The 27719-nt window shown below is 42.2% G+C and overlaps 1 protein-coding gene across 2 annotated transcripts in view; it reads right to left on the reverse strand.

Moving 5' to 3' along the window:
- SLC6A6 (solute carrier family 6 member 6) overlaps positions 1 to 27719 on the reverse strand; it is a 57228-nt gene that overhangs the window by 10311 nt on the left and 19198 nt on the right. For both annotated transcript variants that reach the window (XM_085072555.1, XM_085072553.1), the window contains 10 exons: positions 23202 to 23441; positions 22476 to 22610; positions 20386 to 20620; positions 14463 to 14595; positions 11041 to 11175; positions 8995 to 9098; positions 8757 to 8881; positions 4066 to 4178; positions 1274 to 1411; positions 112 to 214 (listed from right to left, as the gene is read on the reverse strand). In XM_085072555.1, coding sequence (XP_084928681.1) covers positions 112 to 214; positions 1274 to 1411; positions 4066 to 4178; positions 8757 to 8881; positions 8995 to 9098; positions 11041 to 11175; positions 14463 to 14595; positions 20386 to 20620; positions 22476 to 22610; positions 23202 to 23441 — 1461 coding nt within the window. The remainder of the gene's footprint in view (positions 1 to 111; positions 215 to 1273; positions 1412 to 4065; positions 4179 to 8756; positions 8882 to 8994; positions 9099 to 11040; positions 11176 to 14462; positions 14596 to 20385; positions 20621 to 22475; positions 22611 to 23201; positions 23442 to 27719) is intronic.

The following is a 27719-nucleotide window of genomic DNA, read 5'->3' on the forward strand; positions in this document are numbered from 1 at the left end:
GGCATGTGTGTGCTGCTGGGAGGAAGACTCTGGGGTGAATGATTGAATATTTGGCTAGCAAAATTGTCACTGACTCATCAAAAGGTATCAGAGGAAAGGATTCTCACTTACCATAAACCCAGGCTACAGCAATACATTCAAAGAATGCAACCCACAAAAGGCATACACCACTAGCTGCATAGTAGTCAAAGAGTTGAAAAACATACATGCCACCCTGTAAAAGAGAGACACAATTGGTTAGGATGCAACAGGAAAAAAAATCCCAAGAATTCAGGCCCAGCTTCCAGTAACATCTACAAGCATATCCCAATGATTCCTGTCCCACAAGAAGCAGCATCAAGCAAGTAGGTAAGGTAAATATTTGGCATTACCTTCCCCAGGGAATAGGCATGTTTACTACAGGAAGAATTCCAAACAACACAGTGATTAAACAAAATTAAGCCACTTAGTATAATCTACTGAGACACTTAAACCATTCCTTCTTACAAGCATTTTAGGATTGAAATTTTAAAGAAACAAATAATGTAAAGAAATAATAGGTTGCCTTCTAACATTAACACCTTCAAAAGACTAAAAATGAAAGTCAGTTCATCAGGAAGGCTTTCATTTATTTATTGAGTGAAAGGTCTATTTTAATGAAAATAGTTCATTTTTTCTTTTATAACTCTATTTATATCCTGCTGTTAGACTCTACGCTCACTACTCTGCACTTGCACTTGAAAAACTGTGGGGCTTGGGCAGCTCTTTTACAGGTGCTATTTTACATTCCACAGTTGTGCTCTTCCAGTTGTTTTTAAAATCTGACTTGGATTTTATTTTGAAGATAAATATCACAACATTGCAGGCACTGGAACATATTCCTGTCTTGTTTATACTAGAATAAATCCAGTGGTATTTAATTAATTCAAATAGGTGTAAATAAGATAAAAATCTCTTTTTCTGCATGCCACTGGATGGATTCTTAATGTGCTCTGCTGAAGGTTTTCTATATATTTCATCATTTAGAGCTAGATGTTAATATTCCTACTCATGTTGACTGGTACCTGAGATCAGATTGAATTTAATGAGATTTCACATTTTTGTTCCTGTGACTGAAAAGGGAAGGGATATACAACTCCCATTGAAAATGCTTCCAGATCTAGGGATGAAAGACCCTCCGTCTAAAAAGCACTTCTCCTCTGAGTGGCTAATTCTTTACAGTACCAATCATAGCTAAAACTGGCCTGAAAAATAGTTCAAAAAGAAGGCAATTTGCAGCACTGGTACTACTCACCTCAGTCACCATAGTTAGTCCCAGAAGATAGCTAAGGAAACACACTATAGCGATGAAGATTTCCCGTCGGTAACCCTTCCTTAGGAAGGATGGGTGCAGATCAACTAATGACGTGATCTGTCCTTCAACTTCAACAAACTGCAGGGGGAAAACAACAGCAGAGAAAGGACTTGAGGATTACCTGCCATGCAGCTCATCCAGGGTCCTACTTGAACAAACCTTACCCAGCAACACCCCAGCTCTGTACTCTTTGCTGCTCTGAATAAAAAAACAGCAGCCATTCCTTTGTAACCCTGAGGCTGGAGCGTGGGGGTAGTTTTCAGGTTGGAACAAGCTTTCAGAATTTATTTTTACTTCCTAGAAGCCTTATGAGCTACCAAAGGGGCTCTATAAATGCAAGCCACAAGGATGAAGGAGGTTAACTGGATGGCAGGAAGGCACTTGTGTGGATTTTATGCTGTTGCTCTTCCAGATTAATTCAGGATGTATGCTAGAAAAGAGGCAGAGGGAAAACACTCAAAAAAGTCCAAGCTAGGAGAGTACCTCCCAGCATTTTTCTGATGTGCCAGGAAACTTCACAGGTACTAGTTAGGTTAATTCAAAAATTTGATATAATTCTACTCTTGGGTTTGTTAGTGAAAATCCAGCCAAGGGAAAGCAGACTTTGATGTGAAGGAGCAGCTCTTCTTGACTGAATGTGTCCTTTCTGGAGCTGTGACATCAGTATCTCTGACTGAGACTCTTGGTACTTCTGCAGCTTTTCATGCAGTCAGTGGCAAACTACTTGCACTTGTAAGCCAGAAATGAAGCTCTGAATAAATGAGCTAAAAGTCTTTATCTAGCTTCATGATAACTGTATTTATACTTACTTGCCTTTGGAAAACTATACAACTGTGTAACTTGAGTTAAGCAAATAGCCCAAACTGGATTCGAATAAAAGTTTAATGTTAATCAAAAACCAGACCTTTTTGCTCATGGAAGAAAGCAACTATTGAACTTCCCCAAATAAAACCATAGAAGGGATCTTTTGACTAGTCTATAGGTTGAACATGGCAAGGTACAAAAGCACCAAGCTCATTGATGCCTTGAAGATTTGGATTGGAGGTCTCCATCAAGGCTGCCTCTGTAGAAATGATCTTCACTTTAAATGATACAGCATCTTAACTAATAACTTATCATGGGGAATCTATGACAGAGATTATTTCAGAAAAACTGTGTTTTCCTACATGGCACCTTATTGCTCTTACAGTGCCAGTGTGCCAAACATGCCCTATAACAACCTTACCCTCTTTCTGAAGCTCTATTTTGGAAATACAGATTCTCCTGTAAATAGATTTTGTCCTCCACCAAATTTTGTTGCCTCCTGTCTTGTTACTTTGACTTTTGTGAAACTGGTTTTCTTTTTAAATGCAATCCTTTCCTTTGAGCTGATTTGATCTGAAACTGCTCTGGCATTCCAGAAACCTGCTTGACTGCACTCCAAAAAACCAGAGGGGTGGAGGAGAGAAATTAAGCGCTCCAATTAGTTTTAATCATTCTGCGCAGTGAGGAGCTTTTTAAAATTACTAGACAGCTTCCAATTTGCATAAGCATAGGGTTGCTGAACCACAGCATTGGGTACTTTCACATTTACTTTGGAGCAGTTGAGAGTTGCTCACTAGAGTTCAAAGATTAAGCCATAAAGAGCAATTTAGGGCAAATGAAATATAAAAAAAGCCAGAGATTAAGTACACAATAACTGGGTAAAAAATCCATTTACAGAGCTCTTCTCATATGAGAGACCATTTAGGCTAGAGAAACATTTCATTCATATCAATATATATATATATATATTTTAATCTTAGTGACTTTCCATTTGAGTGCAGAAAACTTTGGCAATTTTGAATGTGTAGTTACTGCTTAATTCCTGGTCACCCATGTTTCCTTGTAAGTAGACTACCTAGAAATGATTTACAGGTTCCTTGGCAGTATTTAGTCCAACATTCCTACAAGGAACCACTGGGAAAAATAACCTAACTTCCTGGACTGAACTTTTTTATTTTTATCATGCTCACTAATTAATGAGTGAGCAGTATGTGCTATAAAATTAGTACAGCTGGAATCTGAGATGCTTTCTGGCCTGTTAGGAGGTACTGAATGCATGCTGCTGACGTGAAAGTCAGCAGGATCCCACATTGCTCAGCACCTCCAAGCTCAAGGCCACCAAAAAAGGCTGCAGCTCTGTCCTCTCACTGTTCTTGAAGCCACACTGGATATACTGTACAAAACATTTTGTGCTTTTTGTACCTCATGACGACTTTGCTATTGTTTTTTGGCACTTGGCAACCATCAAAGCCCATATTCCTAGCAGTTATTAATTGTTAGTGTTTTAATGATGGTGTGTACACCCTGCAGATGATTGCAATGGCACAAAGCACTCTGTGGAACAGACCACTGCAGTTCTTTATGTTTTCAAATTATTAAGCTTTTCTCCAAGGTAAGAAAATACTGCACTGAAACCAAAATGGTGGTATTTTGTGGCCAGAGTAGGACTGAAATTTAGGTTAGGGACTACTGCCCTAATGTGGTAGACCCCACTAACTCCTGATAACAAAGATATACTGTGCAACACCATATTATGAAGTGACAAAGATTTATCAAGTGCAGCCCCTACACTAAAAAGCAACCCAGATGAATTCCTGTCAAGCAGCATTAGAAGTACTCTTTTCTTTATTCATGCCTGTAAAACCAGCTTTTCTCAGTCAGCAGAGCTGACACAATAAGTCACCCATCCCTTACCCATTTGTACTCACCTGGCTATCCAGTCCAAGCAACAGAAGCATAATAAAAAAAAGGATTGCCCAAAAGGTGGGCAGTGGCATCATGGACACAGCTTTTGGGTAGGCAATGAAGGCCAGGCCTGGACCTAGAGAAAGAGAAAACAGGCAGGGGGGAAGGGAAGGGAAGAAAAGTAGTAAGTACCAGCTCTTTGGGAAAGGCAGCCACCCTCAAATTCAGGAATGCCTGGTTCCGTTCAGATAAATCCAAACGCAGCTGGAAATACCAGAAGTGAAACAGTTTGGCTCTTTTATCTGAAATCGAAGCACGCATGACTACAGCAGAAACCACAGGCAAACCCCCGAGGCCAGTGCTAACAGATCTCCAGTTTTAACATCTGTCTCACACATGCCAATAATGGAGGTGTCCTATACCTGCCCTGCACGGACACAGGGCAGTCTTGGGGGCTGAGGGGAGAAGGGGTGACCCAAGGGAATGGCAGAATCCCACTGCTAGCCCACATGGTCATGATGAAGATGATGATGATGAAACTCTTTTGCATGCAGGGAAAGGGACTCTGCTATGAACATTCCCTGGGATCGCCACTAATGCAACCACTGCCTACCTCTGTATTCAACTTCCAAACTCTGCATGGCTTTTCTAAAGCAGGGTTTGCACTCCAAGGAGTTTGCTCCCTCACTTCTGCAAACCCTCCCTGCTGCACTGAGTGATCAGGCTACTCCTAATTTTATTTGAAAATTTTAACTGAAAAAAATGCCTCCTGCTGCTAGGAACTGCTGGGGTGTAAAAGCACTCTGTGTAAAATTGCTTCCCCATGCTGTCACATCATCTGCCCCAACTTCAGGATGGGTTGCAAGTGTAGGAGGACCAGTGGGGCTGGGGCTGAGTGCCCAGGTTCCCTGCTCTGGAACCCAAACTCCTCCCTACATGGGGTCTTGCCTGCCCTGTGACCAAATGTCACCTCACTCGTTCCCACACACGGAGCATACAGGCACAGTGCTTGCTTCCAGAGGCACCCTCACCTGGAGCCAGGTGCTACCAGCTATCCTTTGGGAGAGCTTTTGTGGAGAGAGGAAGAGTCCTCTACCAGTGGGAGACTGGAACACTGGCAACCTGGCATTTATGGGAGGCTCTTAGAGGAGATGAAGAAACTTGGTGAGACTGACAAAAATTCTGAGGGCAGATTTAAGTTCAGAGTGAAACCAGGAATGCCTGGCTCATCTGCTTGTTTACTTTGAGGAGCCTTAAAAGTGCCAGTTTTCAAGTGGATTCATGTAATTTTCAATGGGAAAAGGACTTTTTAAAAAGATGCTGCAGTGTGGGGCCAAAAAATCCTATCTCTGATCTGTATAGAAAAATGTCTAACGCTGCTCTTCCTACCTCCCACTTTTCCTTTCCAATAAGAAAGATGGAAAAAGAAGCAAGAGAAAGAAGTAAAACGAGATGACTTTTTTTTCAAACTAAAGAAAACTTTATGTCACTGAAAATATTTGAACATAAACAAATACAAATTAGCCAACAATCAAGCAACTAATTTTATTTTAAATGAAACACCACTAAGATTTTATATGACAGAAGATACCAAAAAATTGGTGAATGTCTCAGATTTTGGGGGGCTTTGCTTTCTTCCCCCTTAATTCAGTGGATAAGTAGATCCTCTCTGAGGGAGAGCTGCTACCAGATGGCATTTACAGCTGATCTGTGCAATTGATGAGACAGATGTAAAACTGCTCTCCTCAAGATTTGCTGCAATTCTATATGCTTTGGCCAGTGAAACTGTCCTTGCACTGTGATACCAACTAATACCAAGTGCCCTAAGCCCTAAGCTAATTTTGATTTTCCTTTGAAACTAAGTGTTGAAATATAAAAAGAAAACGCCATGTGAAAGAAAATGTTCCTGGCAAGCCCTCAACCGAAAAATAAATAATCTAAAAAATTTATTTAATTTGAAACCCTGTTGTTTTGAAGGGTGTTTTGCAAAAGTGAAGCACTTGTGGCTGCTATTAAAAGCCAGTGAGGACTGCCACGATCCCAGCCCACACTCTGGCCAATTGCCATGAAGTGCTGTGGCATGGCTGCAGAGGCACAGACTAGGCAGGCATCAGGAAACCCAAGGCACTATGGTCAGACCAGCTTAAACTGAATTTGTTTGCAAATGGAACGAAAAAAAAAATAAAGCTGTGCTGGCTTAATAGTGCTACAAATTGCACGGGTGATAAAGTGTTTTTTCCAGGAAAACAGAGGCTGCACGGATTAAACAGGATTCACTATGGTTTTGTTGAGCCCCCACTGCTTTCCTCTCTATCTTTAAAAGAAGTTCTGAGGAAGAAAATTAAAAAAGCTATTCATTAAAAATCTGCTTTCACTGAGGAGTCAGAGAAGTCTGAGTGAACTGCTGAGCAAAGCTGCTAAAGGCAGAGAAGGCCAGCAGTGACCCGTGCTTTCAGCAGGAGCCAGCCCTGGCTGACAAGTGTATCCTGGACACATGGCACCAACACTGAATTTGGCACTGGGAAAAAATGTGGCCATGAGATTCTGCTGTCAGCAAATTTGTTGATGTTCCCGTGGCTTTCAGGAGGGCAAACAAATGGTGTCATGGATAGGGCAGGAGGAATTTAACTCACTGGGCAGAGATGGGGTCTCAGCCCTGCGGACAATGTGCTGCCAAGTGGCATCACCACTGCTCACCTATTCCTTGAGCCAGGGGAGCAGCTCTGACCTTGCAGCAAAAGAAACCAAAAAAGGCAAGACCAGAAAAGAGAGGCTCAAGCACCTGCTGAACTCTTTGTGCTGAGAAGCAGAGATGAGAGCTTTCCCCAGAGACTCATGCAGGTCCTGGGACACTCATCCCCGGGGGACCAAGTGTCTTCAGGAGCTCTGCACTTGTGTCTCTGAGAAAGGCAGCAAGGAAACACATGGGAAGGGGTTTGGATATTTTTGGATAATTTCAGTGGTGTTTACTGTCATGTAGAAATGTCCCCTAGGACTCAGCCAAAGACAAGCAGTGATGGTCACCCACTGCATGGTGAGACAGCTGCAATCTTTGGCCATTGGTGACATGGATTTAAATAAAAGAGCAGACAACAAAATATGCAAAAAAAATCAAAATCCGAGTTCAGAAGCTAATCAATGCCCTTGCTGTCCCTATAATAAGCTATTAAACCCCTCCTTTAAAAAAAATGCTTTTTGAGGTGTTAAAAAAATGCTGTGTAAACACTAAGTCTGAGAGTTAATTTGTGTTTAAACATTACTTAACAATCCATTGTTACTATAAAATTGTTTAATTCTAAAAATGTCAAGTGACAGGAATATAGCTGCCTGTATCAGACATTTAATAATAAAAATTAGAATAAATATTGACCAGATAAAAACCTAATGTACAAATACTTAAAAATACTGCTCTTGGAATTGATCCACCTACATATAAATAAAAAAAATAGGGCTATTTATGATTCATTCAATAGGATTATTCCCTTGCTTCCTGTTTCCACACAAAGCAATCAACCTCTGATCAAAATAAGCATTATGGCCAAGATTGTCACTAATTGCACTTGCAAAAGCTATGCCAATTGCAGCCACCCATGAATCCAGCGGTGCCATCAATGTCATTAGTTTTTCATTAGCCCTTGTGAAGTGAGATATTGTTCTTAAAGATTTAAATCCCAGAGTCATGTGATTAGAAGATATATTGACTTTTCAATTTTGATAGAATGTTTACAGAAGAAAGCTTTCAAATACTATGCAGGTGAATTAAAAGTACTCAAAAAAAATTAGAAAGAAATATCAAAAGTGCACTCAGGTGACATTGTTATTACTTGAATCTGATTAGCTTTAAGCCTCATGGCTGTCAAGGCCCAATTAATTATTTTTCCACGGTAATTCCCAACTAATCTGTCTGTTCTACATGAAAACACATGGTTACACCTGCCCTCATGACCAAGAAATGCACAGAGGAAAAATATCACCTGTTTTGTTTGAGATATAGTCACAAGCTATGAGGATTTAGCTTTTACATCTGCATGTGCATAGCTGAATGTTAACGGGAAGGACACTTCTGAAATAAGGGAGGAACCTAAGTGTACATCAGGTTTCAAAATGGACTTTGACAGTTCTGTCAACCTCACCCTGAAGCTGCAGAGGACAAATGCAGGATTGCAACAGTTCCTGCAGATGAAATGGTCCACAAAGCCCTGGAGATGGAATTCTCCAACTTCTCTTGCCTTTCAGTGAGATTTGGGAATGTATGTGTGTGTGTCCCTTCAAAAGGCCAAGGTACTAATCGTACTCTAGTGCTGTGAGCAAGCAAAACTAAGCTATGAAAAATACATAAACACTGGCAGTTTGCATTGGAATGAAAATAAAGGTAGTCTGAAAAGAAGGATGGAATAAATTCTCAAATCAATGACATTTTGGACCCTAGATAATGGTGTCATTATCTTAGCTCTAATCTCAACTCAAATGGATTAGCACACTCTAGGAAATGTGTTTGCTGCCCTGTTAATCAAGACAGAGTAAACAGTACAACCCCGGCTAACCCTCACTGCTCTAGATTAAAGCCCAAATCAACAACGTGCTTATTTTTTCTGGCAATTATGGGAAATCTTGTTTTGTTTTATCACTTAGATGTTAGCTGATTGGGTCTGCAGAACTTTGCTCACACGCTGGGCGGCAGTGCCCACCACCACTGCCACCAACACCATCGTACCTGACTCTGCCACATCAGCAATGTTCACCCCTTGCTCTTGTGCCATGAAGCCCAGGACGGAAAAAATTGCGAAGCCAGACACAAAACTGGTACCACTGTTCAGGCATCCCAGCAGCAAACAGTCCCTAAGTCACACATATGTCATGGAGCAAGTTAATTAAAAAAAAATTAACCCATTGACCCTACTTTATTTACATCATTTAGCTAAAACACTAAACCCCCTTGGATGGAAACTTGCCTATAGCAGTTGTATTTGTACTTGTTGTAGCTCCCCAGGGAAGTCATTGCTCCTAAGCAGATTGCATATGAGAAGAAGATTTGTGTCCCTGCATCTATCCAGACCTAAAGGGAAAGATAGAAATACTGTTATTACCAGCACTGTTGCATTGCGACACTCAACACAAACACACAGTTCAAACTTAGCAAAATCAACAAAATAATTATTTCCATTGAGGGTGAAAGCTAAAGGAACAGGGAGACAGGGAAAGAGAACAACACATTTGCAAGTTTGGCTTTCAGGAGGAAAACAAAATTGTTAGCATCAGAACCCAGAAGAACATAATCTCTACAACAGTTCCTGTTTCCCCTCCCCAGAGATGCTCAGTATTTCTAGTTTCTTAGTCATTCAGCTGATCCTTCCTGTTGGCGCAACAATAAACGTGTTTCAGTGCAATAGGAAATGCAGAAGTATTTATAACATTGCTCATTTCTCTTGTAACTCATTTCAGTTAGTGTCAGCCGACAGATTCCTTAAACTGAGGATGTGAAAAGCTTGAGAAACAGGTTTGTGTATTTGGTTTGTTTATTTTTCTAGCTTTCTGGTTTTTGTACCTGTTCAAATGCAAGATAAAAAGCCGTAGGGGTGGGGGGAAAACAAGCAAAATACAATGAACTTTATAAGATCCATATCTGATCTTGGTCTCGTGATTCTTTGTCCAGATTACATTATAAAAAACACATACAGAGTGAAATAACCGTACACTATGAACTTCTTGGCTAGTAAATACGTAGCAAGCTATCAAAACACATCCTCTGAATCCCATCTGTTCTCTTCTTTCTGTGAATCCAAGTCTGCTAACACCAGTGGAAACCACCAAGGAGTCTGAGTAAGTGAGAATGCAGACTGAGGACCATTACCTCCTCCCTCCCACCACCACTTCCCAGCACCTTGCTGACTACTGTCTCCTTGGAGTGATGCTGTTGCTAGACCGTGGGTGGGAGCTGGCCAGTTCACATGAACCTCTGCTACACTATCTGCTGACTCTCTGCTTAGGGCTAACTGTAGATCATAAAAACAATAGAGTCCCATAAAAGAAGATTAATTCATAAAATATAATGTCTCCTGTGAAAAAGGTGTCTTGTAAAAGAGGGCAAGACTAGAAAATGAACCAAAATTTCACAATGTTTCTTTCAATTATGCTTTTCCCACTTCAGTTCTTTAGTGATCATTGGAGTTTTATTTTAACTAAATACTCACTAGAAAGAAATAGCAAAGACAGATGTTATTTCCTATCACTGTGACCAACATTTTACTATTTTCCAAGATCCCTGGTTTTCTTTTTTTTCAGGGGGAATATTGTGGTTTTTTTCATTTCTCACGTGAACACTATTGGTTGAAACAATGCTGATCTGCTCAAGTGTTCCATACTTGCACTCTGTGAGCACAGACAGGAATTTCAATCTATACAGAAAGAGTAAGCCTGGCTCTCACTAGCCTGGGCTAAGCAAACAGTAGTTCCTGTGCCTCAGAAAGCATTTTCTCCACCTTTGCATGGGTTTTCATTCTTCTGTAATTTCATTCACTTCTCTCCAATCTCCTCCTATTGAGCAGTGGGAGACAAGTGACACTGGTACTCACAGTTGTCGCCTGTTGTTCCATCTGTGAAGCTCACGTGTCTCTCCTTTGAAACTAAAGACTATCCTCATTTAAAAAAATGCATCTCCCTTACCTTACCAACAAGAAAGCTGAGATTGTATAACGGGACAGAGTCTACAGCCTCAGAGTCCTTTGACACAAAAGAAATACACACACACACACACACACACACACACACACACACACACACACACACACATACATACACATGGAAAGATGCATTAACACATTTAACAGTGACCTTCTCAAGCAGATCTCTGGAAAATATAACCCAGCATTAAAGTTCAAGCTATATTTGGACCACTAAAGTCTGTGGAAAAAAACTGATTGCCATGACATCAGCACCATCACCCTCCACCATCCCCCTCTGCACAGGAAATCATCCTGCTCCCCACTCTGGTTCTGTACCTGTGGGTCAGCTAACCGTGAGATATCAGGGTAAAGATAAAACTTGATGCCTTCTGCAGCTCCAGGCAGGGTCACACCACGGATGAGTAGAACAAGGAGCATGATGAATGGGAATGTGGCAGTGATGTACACTACCTGGAAAGAAGAAAAGAAAAAAGGTGTGTTTAGTCTGGGGCAGCCAAAGCTCCAGAACCAAGAGAGTTTTAACAATGGGAATTCAAAGCGCCCTCATCCCTGAAAAGGACCCAGGCAGAGTTTCTGTGCCTGCTTCTAGTTTAATGGTCTTTAACACCTTATTGCCTAAGGCCTGAAGGCAATGCATGAATCCCTCCAGAGGCTCCAGGCAATGGTCATGTCACTCAGACATGATTTTATACAGCTCATGACTTTTGCTCGAATTCTGCCTTTGCCCTGTTTGTCCTCCTCACATGACAAGTGCACCTCTGCCAGGGAAGTGGAAAGGTTTCCTCACTGATGGCCCCTGAAACATTATTACCTCATTCTTTATGGGAACTTTAAAACTTACAAAGTGCAAACTGTTTCGCAAGTTCTGCTGCTACCTCTGACCTTGCTGTGCAGCCCCACTACTGCTCCTACAGTTAAATCCAGCAGGGATTGTGTTCAGAGATTAAGGCAATTTAGTCTGTACTGCCATGTCTCCCTTCTCATCTCCTTGAACACATGAAGCCCTTCAGGTTGGCATCACCCTCAACAGTGGTAATTTCCAGTCCTATAACTTCATTATTGCCCTTGCTGCCTATTCAGCAACATCATTATTGGAAACTAAGGCTCTATTCATCCAGTTTGAAAATATGTCTTCATTATCTTTAACCTCTATTCCCACTCTCTTTGAATAACAGCCTACTTCTTCTCTTCTTGTTATCTCCTCATTCATTTGATGAAAGAGCCCTTTGCTTTCATCTCCAGCACGAGGGTTAATTGAGCTTGCATTTGGACAGTTCTATCTTTAGACCCACACTTTCTGACCTCTAACATTTTGCTTTCTTTGCTCATCAGTGCTTTCTCTCATTTTTTATATAACTGCTGTGCTACAGTCAAGAATCACTACTGTCCAAGAAAGGGCATTTTTCTTGGAGTCAGATGATTCCCCCAGGTAATTACAGTTTGCTACCATGAGTTAAAATGTATTTTTGTTTTCCAGAATTTGCTTAACTACTGCAAAGCTCCCAGGATGCTCCATTTTTCTTCTTAAGTGTGTCCTCTGAGAATAACGAGGAGAACTCAAAGCCTGCATTGCCATAATAATTCACAGAGAGGGGTTGATTTCATAGAATGAAAGGAAATTTTTTCATACATGTCCTTTTAAATTCTCTCTTTGAATTTTCTGTATATTTTCCACTGACAAATAACATGTATTGCACATTAGCCTAGTTTCACCAAAACCAGAAGGATAAAAGGAGGATTTCTGCTCTTTCTTATTTTTTTAACATAAGCCAGGTCTATGAAAAATCAAAGTTTTCTTACAAAAAATATATGCTTTGACATTTAGGAACCGAGTAAACAAAAACTCACGGAAGAGCTTTTGCACTGCATGTAGATATTCTCTCACAATGCTGCAGGAATTTTTAAGATCAAGCACATTATCTAAAGCTTAGGCATAACTAATATTTTTCATCATGATTCCATGTTTATTTGTCCAGTGCTTTACTAAAAGATTTTAAAACTACATCTTTTCCTGCCCCCCCCCCCCCCGCCCTGCTCTCCAAAGAGCCATTAACACACTGGAAAGCAGGGAAGTGCTATAAACAACCCTCTCCTAAAGTAAACTAGACTTCTCACATAATTCAAGTCCTCCATTAGAGTTTACAGTTTACTTTTGCTTGACCCCAAAGTTAATGGAGTCAACCGGAGACTTTCCAATGGTTTTGTTGGTCTTTGGCTCCACACCCACACGAGAGCAGGGAGTGAATTCCTACCAACCCTGTTTTAGACTTGAGACCATTTTGCAGGATTTGCAGAGAACACAGATTTTTAGACAACTGATTTTAACAGACCTCTTTTCAACCTGTTATCTTCATGGGGAGTGGAAATAGTACCACAGGGAACTTGGAATGCCTCTCTGTGCTACCGGAGCCTTTACTGAGCAGACAGGTTGCCAGCAGTGCTGCAGAAATGTTCACTTCCACCCTGCTGCTGCAGGAGATTTGCTGCCACTACAAAACTTGCAGAATCTCCTCACTAAGTTATATCAATCAGAGGGAACAGAGAAACAAACATTTTTGTCAATGTGTGCTCTAGAGGTGTGGGAACTGTTCTTCCAAGGAAAGGTGGCAGGAATCCAGGGTAAGGCACCAGCCTTTCAATGAGGCTCTTTGACAAAAATCACAGAAACCAAGGCAAAAACTGCAGTAAAGCAAGTGCTTTAGTCAACAGTGGAACTGAAGAGGTCTGGCTTCTAACAAAGTTTTGTCTCCTGGTTGATTCTGCATGCAGCAAGGTAAAACTGCTAAATGATGCCCTCTCTGCAGCTGAGGCACTTAGAATTTCTCCCCGATTACTCTGGGGATTTTTACAAGTTCACACTGTGACCTTTTTCTTAGGAAGGGCACTCATGGGGTCACTCCCTTCCACCCAGTTGAGAAGAAATGTGGGGAACTTAAATACCTTGAGATCCCTCTTCCTTTGTCAGGCTTATCTGAACACTGCTGCAAGCAACAAGTTTGAAAGCTTAGAATTACATAAATACAATAGCTTCAAAGCTCCAGGTAAAAGAACACTACTGAATACAAGGGGCTATAATGTTATGCTTCACTCTAAGTGACTGGCCAAGACTTGCACTGGAGCAGGATGTCCAGGAGTGATACAACCTCTATCCTTTACAGGAAAACAATTCTGAAGAGCAGAAGACTAAAGACTAAAGACTAAAACCAAAAGCTATCCAGGATCTTTGTTAGGATCAATGCTCCTGAGCAAGTACCTAAGTTTAGTCTTGTGTGTCTACACAGACCTCTTCTGTAAGCAAGTAGCCTTTCAAAAATGCTGTGCATCCACCAGTTTGCATTGCCTTAAAACATCCCTACCACAGCTATGTTAACATCCATCCTGCTGCATTGGCATGAATGTGACAGGAGTGAGGACATAGAGCACCACTCATTGTGAGCCTGAGACCTTCCACATTCACTACATCAGTGGGATGTTCATCCTCTGAGAGCCGAAGTGGTGCTCAATCTGTGCTTGGATCTGCTTCTTGGTGCCTTTCCAGTTATGGCTACTTGACTCTCAGGCATTTTGGGCACTGGTAATGACTTTCAAAAGTCAGTTGAATATGATTTTTTTCTCTTACTCAGTGCAAAACCCAAAATTTTTCCAGGAAATGGTGCATATCTTCAAGAACAGCATTACTTAGTATTCCTAACATCTGCTAACTGCAGTGATTCTAGAATGGGTAAAAGAGCACTTACTTTCCCAGTGGATTTGACTCCTTTCCAAATGCAGAAGAAACATATCACCCAGACAAGGAGGAGACACAGTGCCAGATCCCACTTGATAATACCAATATCTTCAATTCCCGAGGACAAGCTCAGCACGTTGCGCCTGAATATTTGAAAGGAAACAAAGCAAGAGGGAGATGCAGGAGCTCAGTTGATGCAAACTCTGGTTGTGATGGCTGAGAACACATGATGGTGTGCAGGGCAGCTGATGCACAGGCTGTTTTGTGCTCTCAAAACACTTGCTAAATCAGTGGCTTATGTGACCAAAGCTGTGCTTTACAACCCTACACATCCCTTATGTCTGTGGGACTCCTTAATTCAATAAACTGCACAACATTTGAAAAATTTAAGCTCTTTTTAGCAGCCCATGACCACCCCAATATGAGATAAAAAAGTATATGCTCCCTTGAAGATCCAAGACCAACTCGCCCCAGTGAAGCTGCCTGGCAGAAGGGCACACCAGGTGTCCATCATGAACACTTGCAGCTGACCTGTATCCCCATGTTTCTCCTCCTTTTCAGTTCATTAGCAAGGCTGCCACAAAGGGGAAAGGGAAAAAGCAGTGCAGGGAAGTGTCAGACCACACAGCTTGGTAGGGTGAAGGCTGGAGCCATTACCTGTTCTCCCTTGGGGACCCCCAAACAAGCACTGCCCAGGTGCTGCCACCTGTCCTTGGCACCCCTGGCACCAGGGTCTCGTTTAGCTAACACCAGATTGTTTGGGAAACTTTATTCACTCACTTAGGTTAATAAATAAAAAGTAATTCCTGAGCTGTGTCTTAAGGGAGGAACATCTGACCATTAAAAAACTCTGATCCAGAGGGGAAATATTCATTAAGGCTTTTCTCTTTTCAAAATTCTCATGGCTTATCATTAAATACTGAATTTAAAGTATTTTAAAAATAATTTCATGCAACATACACTGCCCTCACACACTGCACATACCTTGTCATACCCCACACTTCATTTGTCAAATATGTAAAAGAACAAACTATTTCTTACTGTTCACTGAGCTAAAACTCCCCTGCAAATGAACCCAGAAAACTCTGAAGTTTCTGCAAGGTTTTTTTCAGTCAAGGAAAAGTTTGACCTACAGAAGTGAACTTGCTACCTAACAAATTATTAGTGAAATTTTATTTTCAGACAGCTATAAAGGTCAGGTACTTTCCTTCACCAGAGTTGTGGAGAGCAGAGCCCAGAGCAGTCTGGGTGCTGCACTAGGTCAGGCCCATGTGTGTGGCATGTACAGCTTTGCATGTGGATCCACAACAAGACAAACCACTGTGATTTGGTTTTCCCCTAAATTAATGATTTTTTTTTTTGGCTATTACCATGGAAATAACAGTGAATGAAGTCACTGATGGAAAATTTGCAATTAGTTTTTCGAAAAAGCCCTGGATTGACCAGTTTAATAGGACTCAAGCCCTCGCCCATCTGTTTTTGCCAAACTCACTTGGATTACCTGTGTGACTGTGTTCTCACACCAAATGCTTTATTCTCACACCAAATGCTTTATTCTCTCTGAGCATGTGTGTATTTTGTTATGGAAAAGGACTAATGGCACCAGACAGGGTAAGTCTGCCCTAATCAGCACAGCTATTCAACAGTTATGAGAAAACCCTCAGTAATGAATATTTGGCATAAAGTTGCAGTCCTGCTTCACCTGAGCCTGAAGAAACAAAGGAAATACCCGCTGTGGGTATACAAAAGAAGAAAATACATTTATAAGATGACAAAGTTCAGCTGCAACCTTCTGTGCCTTTTTAAAAAATAAATGGCAATTTTCCAATCAAAGGGGCAGTTCATATTAAAAAGGCAATCTATAGAGCCGGCTCTCAGGAAACTGTGAATAATTAACTGCAAAGGCCTTTTGGAATAAGGAGCTCTGTTAATGCATTCAGCTAAAACTTCTTTGCTTTCTACTGCAGAACTAAAAGCAAGTGGCCATCATTCCTGGGGTTTGCCCCAGCAATTCTTTCAAGATTTTTTGAAGGACACCCCAGTGGGTTACTGAGAGCCAGATATCTTACTTTTCTATGGTGAGGCAGCAAGCACACTATGATGCATTGGCCTTCTCTGTCCAGGGTTATCCCATCTCACAAAGACTGACTACCTCAAGGAATACACTCAGAATTACCAGGGAAGCTTCAGTGCTACAATTATTTTATGAGTTCTAGCCCAACATATTTTTACAGAAGCACTCAACCTGGATTTGTGATACCCTGTAAATTCAAGTTCAGGTGGGAGCGTGAGCTGGACTGTGTTGATGACTCTTCCGTTTTGTAACATAACCCCTGTGCTGCTGAGATTCAGCCAAGCCCTTCAGCTACCTTCACACCACTTACACACGGAGTTGTTACTCAGTCAGATTTATAGTCTTGATGCTGTCATTAACTGTCACTCATATATAATCAATGGGACAACAGGCTGGGGCTGAGTTTGTTGTAAACAGGAGTTCTTGACCCTTGAACACTAATATGTTCTAGTGTGTGCAATATGGAAATGTAACAGGAGCTGGAACTGGCTCTACAACATAAACAAAAATAAAATGAAGAGAGTTATGCAATCCTTGAGGGATATTCCAGCTCATTAATCAAGTGAATGCAGACAGGACCTTTCAAACCAGGAAAGGTGAAGCCCCCTTTGGACGGACAAGAATAATTAACACTGAAATGGCTGTACAGAGGAATAATTAAAGGAGAATATTAAACAAATTTTAAAACTCTCAAGTTTGCTCTCAAAGGCAGAGACAACTACTCTAGATTTTGTTTAGTTTTTTGTGTTGCTTCCTTTAGGATTACATGCCATTAGCATGTGATGGTCTTTCTTGGGATTTGGACAAATAAAGTCTGCTGATTACCAAATATTTATAAACACTTGGCCAGCACCAGACAATCAGAGGTTTTGTTCAACCATAATTACCCCATTAGACTTATCCCTCATGTATTAATATGTGTGTAAGCCTTTAAGGTTTTGGACTTCAAAATAAAATCTTCAGAAATAAGACCTGAAGCATGTGATACCAAGAGGTAAGTCTCCTGATATAAAGCCTGATTTTCTTAACTCCCTGTTATTGCTGCTCAAGCAAGCATGTGATTTGCACAGAACATTAATTCAAATGAACTGAAATGTCAGGCAGCACTATACATCCAGCCAGGCTGAGAAGTTCAGAGTGAAGAGGTTAATGCATCAATGTGGTCAATTATACCTGGGCAGGCAGCACTAGTTTTACAAAGCAATACTGATGAGGACACTACATAAATGTCCCACAGTAAAAATGGCATTGGGTTTCAGAAACCAAATACTCACAAACCTCTGAATTAAACTGGAATTAATTGTGCCACAAAGCAGATGGATATCTTCCATTAAAGACTAATTATTTACCTGTCCTTTCAATGTTGGTAGCTGGCTGGCAGCCAGCATTGTCTATGGAGGCAAGGTACCTGAAAGTTCTTAAAACTATTTTTAATTTCAGAATTGTAAAGAATAGTAGCATTGCTGGGGGAAAAAATGGGGATATTCAATGCTTGCACCATGTAAAAGCTATGCTACTTTAATTACAAGAGTGCTGCGTGATCTCTGCTCTTACTTTAAGACATCAGTAGTTATTTATGCAAAGAGAACAGCTATTTTTAAAATACTTCTCTAAGAGTCATGACTCCTGAAGGCAGCTTGCTCTATTAAGAGCAGTTTTGCCCATGATGAAACAGTGAGTTATGGGCAGTATGTCTGTCCTAGTAGGATTACAAAGCCAAACTGCTCCCTAGAAAGACTCCAGGGAGGAGTTCAGCTTACGATGTCTAAAAGTGTTGAGGACACCAGTTAAAGTGGCTGCAAAGTGCAGGGAGAGCTACTCCAGGAGCACTGAGCAACCTTTGCTCTGACTCTGCTATGGACACAGTGAGGGCCCAGCTGAGGACAGGAAAGTGAGTGAGGATCAATGCTGCCCAACCTCAGAAACCTCCAGCCTGACTACATCTACAGGAGGATTTGGCTCAGCTTGCAGGGGAGTTTTCTGACTCGGTTTCTCTTAGAGGGAAATTAACTAAAAGCTCCATCACTGAAGTGCTCCCATGGGGACACCATTCCCCCAGCCCATGGCTGCCCTGCCATAGCACCCTTCATCATGTACCTGCTGTGTTGTCACCCACAGAAAGCTCTGCTGCTCCCCAGCGGGCTGGTGCCCTCACTCTTTTAAAATCCCTTTCCCAGCTACCAGCCCTATTGCCTTCCAGTATGGTATCTTCAGTCTTCTGAAGTGAACATGCTGCCTGGGGCTCCAGGGGAGCAACCTGGCCCACAAATCTCTGCATTACAGGAGTAGGAGCTTCAGAGCAGCTGGACAATTCCATGGCCACAGCACGAGCTGCCATGCTCACGGCTGCCCCCAGGTACGAGAGCACTGTCAGCAAAATTGCTGCACAAAAGCAATGATGACAGTGTTTTGGAAGTCTGGGGGAGCAACTATTTCAGGGCCAGCACTGTGGAGCTCTGCTTCCTTGGGAGGCCTTGAGAAGACCTTTGAACACCTGACCAAAGCAGCCACTCATTTGGATTCAAGGCCTTCAGTCCCAAGTCATTGTGGGAGAGTCTGAAGGGCTGAGAGCTGCTTCCTCTTCTACTGCAACTTGCCTCTCAGTTCCCCCAAAATACCCAAAGGTACCATTTAACAATCATTTTCCAGCTTCCTCCCTATTTACCAGGGAGGAAGTCACCTGGAAAAGCAGCTGCCCCTCTACATGGAAACGCAGAGCTCATGGTGAAAATGCTGCTCTCACAGCCTGCACCCTGTCCCTCACACCAGTCATCAGAGCCTTTTCACAAACTACCAATCCAAGATTCAATCTGCCCCTTTGTATTTTGGCTCTCGAGTTATAAATTTGAGCACAGCTCCTAAGACTGTTTTTTTCTAAACCGAATGCATGCCAAACATCTTCAGCATGAACATGATGCCTGCTGGGGCTTTGGCTGATGCTTATTTTAAAAATAGAGAAGTAGGTACAAGTTGATCAGAAATGAAACTGGACTTTAAACATGCTGAAAAAGCCAAGCTGGGCCAGAAACGGATTCTACCCTTAAAAGAAAAAAAAAAAAAAATAAACTATTTGTAGATTCTTTGGATTTAAGTTTCCCTACAGGTGTCTTCCTCCACTGCTATGTTTTGACACTTATATAAACACACATAGATTTGAGGTCATGCCTGTTCAGAGATCATGTTACGCAATATGATTTAAAACTTGAAAAATAAGAGAAATGGGAATAAGAAGCTTAGGACTGATAAAATTCAGGCATCTGTCAAAACAGTCTCCTCAGAGACTGCAGAGAAAAATGTTGTGACAGAGATGACCTGAGAAACCTGGAGTACAGGACAACATTCACCACCTCTGTCAGATTTATTACCGAGGTCAAAGCCTTATATTGTTGTCAGATTGAAAAGAGATGTGTTATAGCTTCACAAAGTGTACTGCAAATGCTAACAGTTGGGGAAGAGGCAACCACAAAGGTGATGATTTGTCACTATTTCCACTGTAAATCCCTGCTATCAAGGCATCTGCAGTGACTTGTTCATGTTCTCTTGCTGCACTCAGAGAATCCAGCCAAGAAGGAAATAATTTTTCTTCCAAAGAAGAAGCTGTACTGGGTTTGTAGAGCTCCCTGTATGGTCTAGGATAAACACAGTTACACATCTAACACCTTCCCCCACCACTCCTAGACATACCAGTCTGTCTCAAGATAGGTAAGAACCAGTAGCAAACACTGGTCAAACAACTAACACCCAGAGGAATTTTCTTTTTCTATCTAACACTCCCCACTGGGCTTCCATAAAATCTCAGGACTGACTTCTGGCATGCCACTGAAAGCTCCCCAAAGACACCATGAAGAGGGGTACTTACTCCCAAAACTCTGTGACAGGAGAGGTGAAGTTAGTGGCATTCAGTGATATCCAAAGCGTTTTGTTCTTCCTGAGAGTGTCTTCCACGCAGGTTGGCGTGTTCCACTTCTGGTGGCAGTGTGCCCATGGCAGGACGCTCTGGAATGACTGGAACAGGTAGTAGAGTCCCCAGGCCAGGATCACAATGTAGTACACGTTCAGAAGGGACACAATCACTATGGAAGCATAACCAATTCCTGCCAAGAAGGGGAGAGAAAAGAAAAGGGTGCAGATGTGACAGCTGCTGCACTGTGTGATCTCCTGGGGCTGCTGCTATTCCCACTGTGTCTTGGACTTGGATCCTGCCCTACCCAACTGCTGATGGAAGCTCAGCTCAACCACACATAAGCACAGACCTGCCACCATCTCTGGCACTCAGGGCTGAGTTTCTGGCAATGGTTTGCTGACCCTGAGGGGAGGACTGCAGGATGTCTCCCCAACGGAACACTAACCCAGCTATTTCAAGTTTTGGTAGAGGGAAGTCAAGGCATCAGGCTTTGCTTGTTTGCTATACCATCTCACTTCTTAGATACCTATGTGGGCAACCTCAATCTTGCCACATTGTCCCCCAAGCCAACTTTCCTGGCAGCAGCTCAGCTGGACAGCCCCTGCACCACTCAGTTATCAACTGGCTGGGCTCTGTCTATGTAGGAGGAAAAAAAGGATGTATCTTGAATGAGTTAAAAAGCAATCAATGTAAAAGTGGTTGTTTCTGCCCCAATCTCACTTGTACAAAGGAAGCATGGTATTTGTGGCTCTTATGGTTAACTGGATTGATTTCTGCTCACACAGTTTATTATTTATGAACCACAGGCAAAATGAAAAGACTTCCTTAAAAAACTTGGAGCTGTCTCCTACAAGAACCTATGAGGCTCCCTTAACATCACTCTGATGGATATTCTACCACTTGGGATACCTGCCTCATATTTTACAGCTTAAAACCTTGTTGCAGCAGAAGTCTTTATCACCAGAGATTATTTTTATGTCAGATAGAAACAAACAGAGCAAGTGCTATTTATTCTGTACATCTGCATTTCTTTCAGCATATACAGCTGGTCACATTAGCTACCCTTTCTCTTTATGGATGCCTAGGAGATTGCTATTTAAACAAGGAACATTCCTTCTTCCCCCTCCTCCTCAAAAAAAAGAAGTTTTCACAAAAGTGGGAGGAGAAGGAAGAAAATTAAGCTAAAGCAGCACAATTACATCAGCTTCAGCAGCATTTTTGAGTACTTGGTGGGAGTGTGAGCCTCAGAGAAAACCCCCACTTCTGCTTGGGGTGACATAAGGGGAGAGAGATGCCTGTAACAGCAACAGTGGCAGAGCTAGAGACATGCCAGTGTGAAGTTCCCACTCTTTCCAAATGGGATTTGAACAGGGCCACATGTTTAGTGTGGTTGTTCCAAATGATTCTGCCTGTGCTGTCCAGCTGTAAAGGGCAATCTACACCCAAGACAGGCATCCTACCTTCATTTTTCTAACCTGTCTTTCATTTTTGCTTCTAGTTGACTTCCAGAGCAGTCTTCATACTGTACCTGTGAGCAGGCAAAGGCCCTTTGGTAGTATCAGACCAACATTTGCCAGAACCTGCTCAGCTATGACCAAAGCCCTGTTCCTAAATCCCACCAAAAAACGCTGTCCAGGTTTTGATTGTATCACTAGTAGAGGGATGATGCCAATGATAGGCTTTCACATGGAAGAGGTCTTTCCAGACCAAAAAAACATTTAAAGATGGTTTCATTTATGCCATCTAGCTTTCCAAGACAACATTTTCTCTGATACATGTAAACAAAATGTGCAATTGCCTTTAAAAGGCATAATATGTAATTTCTTTCTTGGTTATTGGCAGTTTTGCCAGTTAACAAGCTGATAGCATCAGAATCAATACCTCACTTTGTCCTTCAGACTCTCTGACTTCTACCTTTCCAGGAACCTATATCATACCCTTAATTACTAGAGCAAATAGCTGAATTAATGGACATGAGGGGAATGGTGCTGCTACATATGGTTTACAGAGGTGTCTTTAAACAGTAAAACACAAGATGTACTAACCAGTGAAAATAGGGCAGATCTTTTCCCAGCATGTAATTCCACCTTCAGAGGTATACTGTCCTAGCACTACCTCCAGGAAGAACACAGGAAGACCTCCCCCAAACAGGAAAATGAAATAAGGTATAAGAAATGCACCTGTTGAGAAAATACAATAGTATAAAGTGAGATGAAATGAATGAAATTACACAAGAAAATCTAAAAAGTGGCAACAGGCACATATAAACAAAGAAACATATTAGATACTTTAATATTAGAATGCAATAATCTTATATTGGGATATTTTTGCTCATTTTCTCTGCAAAAAGGATAGGCATAGGCTGGAAAAGGCATTTTCTTACCTCTTTAAAGTAAATATCTGCAATAACAATGGCAGATTGTTAGGCACACCACAGTTTCACATGGCTCAGACTGCTCTTATTCTGAAATCCTCTGATCTGAAATCCTACTGGTTTATACTAATAGCATATCTTTTGGTTAAAACTCAGACTCAGTTGTAACAGAAGTAAAAGAGCACAAAAGGTTCAACAGCAGAACATTTGAAATTTCTGGGTTTTTTCCCTGATAAAATTTTAATAAAAACTCTTCAGCAATTAAACAATCTCTCCCAAAGACTGGTCAGGAAGGCAGAAAACAGATGAACATTCTTCTTAAAAACAGGATGAAGGCACTGAAAAACAGTGAGCATAGGGCAGACTGATTGATTCCTGAGCATGGGATGAAACTCACCTCCGCCATTTTTGTAGCAGAGATACGGAAACCGCCAGACGTTGCCTAAACCAATGAATCCACCTGCCACGGACAGCAGGAAGTCGATCTTGCTTGCCCACTTCTCCCGCTGGGGCGGCTTCCCCTCTGCCTCATCCTCAGGCCGTGTCCCCGGGCTCTTGCCGGGGGAAGGTTTGAGGATGTCCTTGTGGAAATCTTTCAAGCACTGAAGCTTTTCCTTTGTTGCCATATTTTTGCTTTCTACACAGAAAAAGAAAAAAAAAAAAGAGGGGTTTATTATACTCTTTTCCAGCGGAGCTCACTAACACTGCAAGAACTGTTTAGCCAAACATTCCATACAAATAATTCCATACAAAACAGTGGCGTTAATCAAGCTGAGATAAGGAGATACATCTGATGGCTTCACTGAGCAGGAGAGACAGAGCACCCCTGACTGTGTGGTCACCTCTCTGCAGCCAGAGCAGTGCAGGGCACCGTGCCACTGCTCACTGCTGACCTGCTGCCTGCAGGGAAGAGGTGCCCCAGGAGCGCTCCTCGTGCTGGCTCCAGCACGTGGTGCTTCTGGGCAAGTGCCTCAGGCTGCCTCCATGCCCAAAATAAAGTACAAATCACTGCATCTGATTCCTTCTAAAACATTTATGTGAAATACAGAATAGTAAATCTCACCTTTCCAGATAAAACACATTCTTCTACTTCCCAATAACCTGAGTGATCCTATATCTTTTATTGCCTGCAATTTCCATTCCCTGAAGTACTATAAAGCTTTCAGAAAACTATACATTCATAAAAACTGGAATGGAAAGTCATTTGTTCTAATCAACCTGCAGGAACTGAAGGAATCTTTTCAGTTTATTCCATTTTCATAACTGCGCTGTTTTCCCTTGACATCAATAAAGGGACAAAAATGAGCCTTTATATTCAATTACTGTGTTATGCACACCTATGAAATGGAACAGTTTGCTGAGAATGATGGCTCCTTAGTTAAGTAAAAAGTCAGTGGCATGAGTCATATTAAATCATAGCTGGTTTAATAATTTATATATATAATTTATTATCAAAATCATAGATTGTAGAAAAATAACAACAAAGAATTATTATGTCAAGTACCTTTTAACCCAAGATTTTCTAATGAAAACAATTTAGGAGTAACTTGTAGCTATGTTAACTCAGACCTCAGGCATATGCAGCCAATTAATTCCCCACATAACTCAAGTGACTTCAGCTGGATCTGACCAGTTATTTTTGCACAGTGTTTTAATACTGAAATTTTCACCAGAACCAGGCAAACCAGCAAGTTTATTCCAGACCACAACCATTCGCTGCTTGCACATGTCATTATGAGCGCACAGTCATAAAAAAGTCATGCTGCAGATTATCCTGTTTGATATCTGCCAGCCTCCCCCGTACCTGTGTGCTGATTTTGATCTCTAACCTGACTGAGCTCGTGGCAGTGACCCGAAGACTGAGCTGACATTAGCTCTGTAGGAAGTTTTTAATCCAAATATGATTTTGAGATAGATATGCATCACTGTACCTGTAAATCTTTCCATCCACCACGGAAAGTTTCAGACGGCTACCACTGCCACAAGCCACAGCAGCTCCACACTTGCCCCACTGGCACATTGGTGGCCTTTGCAACGCACGCACTGTGACAGCAGCTGCCTATCAGGCCATGATCTAAAGAGGGACTTTAATCTCCGCAATGTTAATCATTATGACTCTCTACTGTTTTTTAAACAAGGCCACTGGTGATTGCACAGAGGTGACACGAGCACTGCAATACCTCGTGGTCAACAGCAGAGAGAGCTCACAGAAGGAGAAAGTGAATCTCAGGGTGATGGACCATCACCACCGCAGGGGGATGAGGGCAGGACATATTCTGCTAAAATACCTCCTGTTGGTCACTGTTAGAGACATGGAATGAGATAAAGCAGTGCAGTAATGGAATAAAAATGGTAGGGCTCTGTAACAGCCTCTAGGTGCTTAGCTGCTTTTGGGGCTTAATTCACAATAGCCAGCTTCAGTTGTAGTATCATGGGTGGAGATTAATGGAGGTCCCTCTAAAAGGGATTCACAGCAGCCTTAACCTCCCTGTGACATCTGCATCTTGCTTCAAGCCCCAGACAGGCACCATCCTGCATAAATCCCTGGAGTCATCTCTTGAGGGAGAAAAAAAAAGAATAACTGGATGCAACTGCTTTTCTTCAAAGAGATACCTACACGGTGGTTGATGTCCTGCTCTCACTGAAACAACTCCCAGGCATAGAGAAAGCTCACTTTTGCTTTCTTTTGCTATTTGCGCTGCTTGAATCCCTATCTTTCATCTTGCAGGAGGATGTCATAACCATCAGGCAACAGGCTATTCTGGGCTGAGGAATGGAGGGCATTTGGATCATCTCATGGAAGCTGTTCTTCACAGGGGTTATTGAAACACTCATCAACAGAGGGAGAAAGTGTGCAAAAGAGAGTCTCACACCTAGTGTTTAGGGTATGCTCTTATTTTTCACACAGTTTTTCTGTGAACTGGTGGGACAGCCATAAACCTGCTTAAGAGGGCACAGAGATATATAAACCTGAAGGATTAGGTTTGAAATAGGAGCTTAACTGCTCCCCATAGGGACTGATACTGGAAATACCCCGAAACAGAACACTGGGGACACAGGCTCCCCTTATGTAAAAAAACACAAGTGGACCTGCAGCATTAGCCACCTCTAAGATTAAAAACTCTTCAGGATTGCAATTTTTTGCAATCTACTTTTATCTTGTGACACAGAGTTCTTTATTTTTCTGCCAGCTCTAATCCTCTTGCCTGCGGATTTACTTTGACCCAGGTGTTAGTCAGTTCTACCCAGAGTTTGCAAGGCTGGCCAGTTGATTGCATTCTGACTCTCCCTGACTCTCCCTGGGACAAGGTGATCGCCCTGTGGTTTGTCCCAATTACCCACACACAAAGTGTGAAATGGTGCCTTTCCAGACTCCTTCTTTGTAACGCAGTGGAACTGCATTATAAAAAGGGACTTCTAATTTGTCTCAAGATATCCCCAATTAATGGCTGTGCTTGGAAACCTAATTAGTGAGCGTAAATTTTGCTTCAGCCTTAGCTGGAGTGTGATGACAGATCGTGATCTCTCCCTCAGTCCACGAACCCTCAAGGTCATGCTTGGTTTTGGGGTTGTTTCACTGTACAGGCAGGAGACGAACTTTGGCGCAAGTCACCAGCTCTCAATAGTGGGGCACTGTACCTATCCAAGGCTTGCACAAAATTAGTAACAGCCCAGCTTTACTGTGTCTAGACTTGCTAAAATCCCAATTGTGTCTGGAGGGCCGGCAGCTGTGGCTGGCAGGCACGTACTGTCCACCAGTACCACAGGAATTGTCGCTAAGCGGCCACCTGGGACTGTGGTCCCAGCCCATGTCACGTTCAAGGGATGTCGGATTTGTCCCCCTTTGCTGCCAACCATTGGTGTCCACCCAGCCATTCCCAATTACAGGAACTGTCTACAAAGGCTGCAAGGGTGGGGGGTACGGGGCGATTCTCCCTGGCGAAGAAAAGCCAAGAAAAGTAAGTTTGTTTAGTGAAAGGCATTGTCTTTTTCCTTAATGGGGTTGGAGTTTCATTTCCTTTAGTTATGTCCCACTGGGTGAGGTTAAAATGGCTCTTAAGGGAAATAGTCTGACAGAGATGCTGAAACAATATGTTGTCACCACCCAGGTCAGAACCAGAGAATAATAGGTTATTTTTACTGTATAACTTAGTGGGGATGGTATCCGAGATCTAAGTCCATCAGATTCCCCCAAGGAAATATATTGTGAAAAAATGCTCTTACAACCACATAGTCCAAAAGGAGCGATCCAAGTCTGAGGCATATGTCTGCCTCCCAGAGACACACGTCTGCCTTTCAGGAGCCACATCTGACTGGGAGAGTACCCCCTGCAGGAAGCTTCAGATGGCCCCAGGAAGCTATGGCTTCATCTGATGAACTTAATATGGATAAATAAAAAGCAGCAGTCAAGCCTGCTATTTATGGTGTGCCCCTAGGCTGAGCCCAGCCACACTGAAAGAGCCCAATCCGAAAGTGAGAGGAGAAGGAATGCAGACTGGGCCAGGCCCAGAACTGCTCTCACATATACTGGTACAAACCCTTATTAACTGAGGATGGAGTAATTGACTGTCAAATTGATGCTGATAAAATATGGAAAAATAGAACAATGGATCAAGCACAGGCATTTTGCATTTCTCAAAAATCTGCTTGCTGGTACAGCCAGAAGGCTCTTCCACAGGACAATCATATGTCTGTCCCTTGCACAGATTTCCTCAGGTGAAATACCCCACAAAAACCCAGGCTCTCTTGCTGTTCCTCATGACTTGTCTTTGGTGCACTGCTGAAAATACTGAAAGAGCAGCCATAAGAGGAGCACTTTCACAGCCAGCTCAGCTTGGGCCATCCCCTGGGCTACAGCTATCGGATCTTCACACATACAGCCTGCACCTCGGATAACCCATACCCTTTAAAGAAA

The sequence above is a fragment of the Lichenostomus cassidix genome, chromosome 12 (genome assembly GCF_008360975.1).
Source record: "Lichenostomus cassidix isolate B80296 chromosome 12, HeHo_3.0, whole genome shotgun sequence".
NCBI lineage: Eukaryota > Metazoa > Chordata > Aves > Passeriformes > Meliphagidae > Lichenostomus > Lichenostomus cassidix.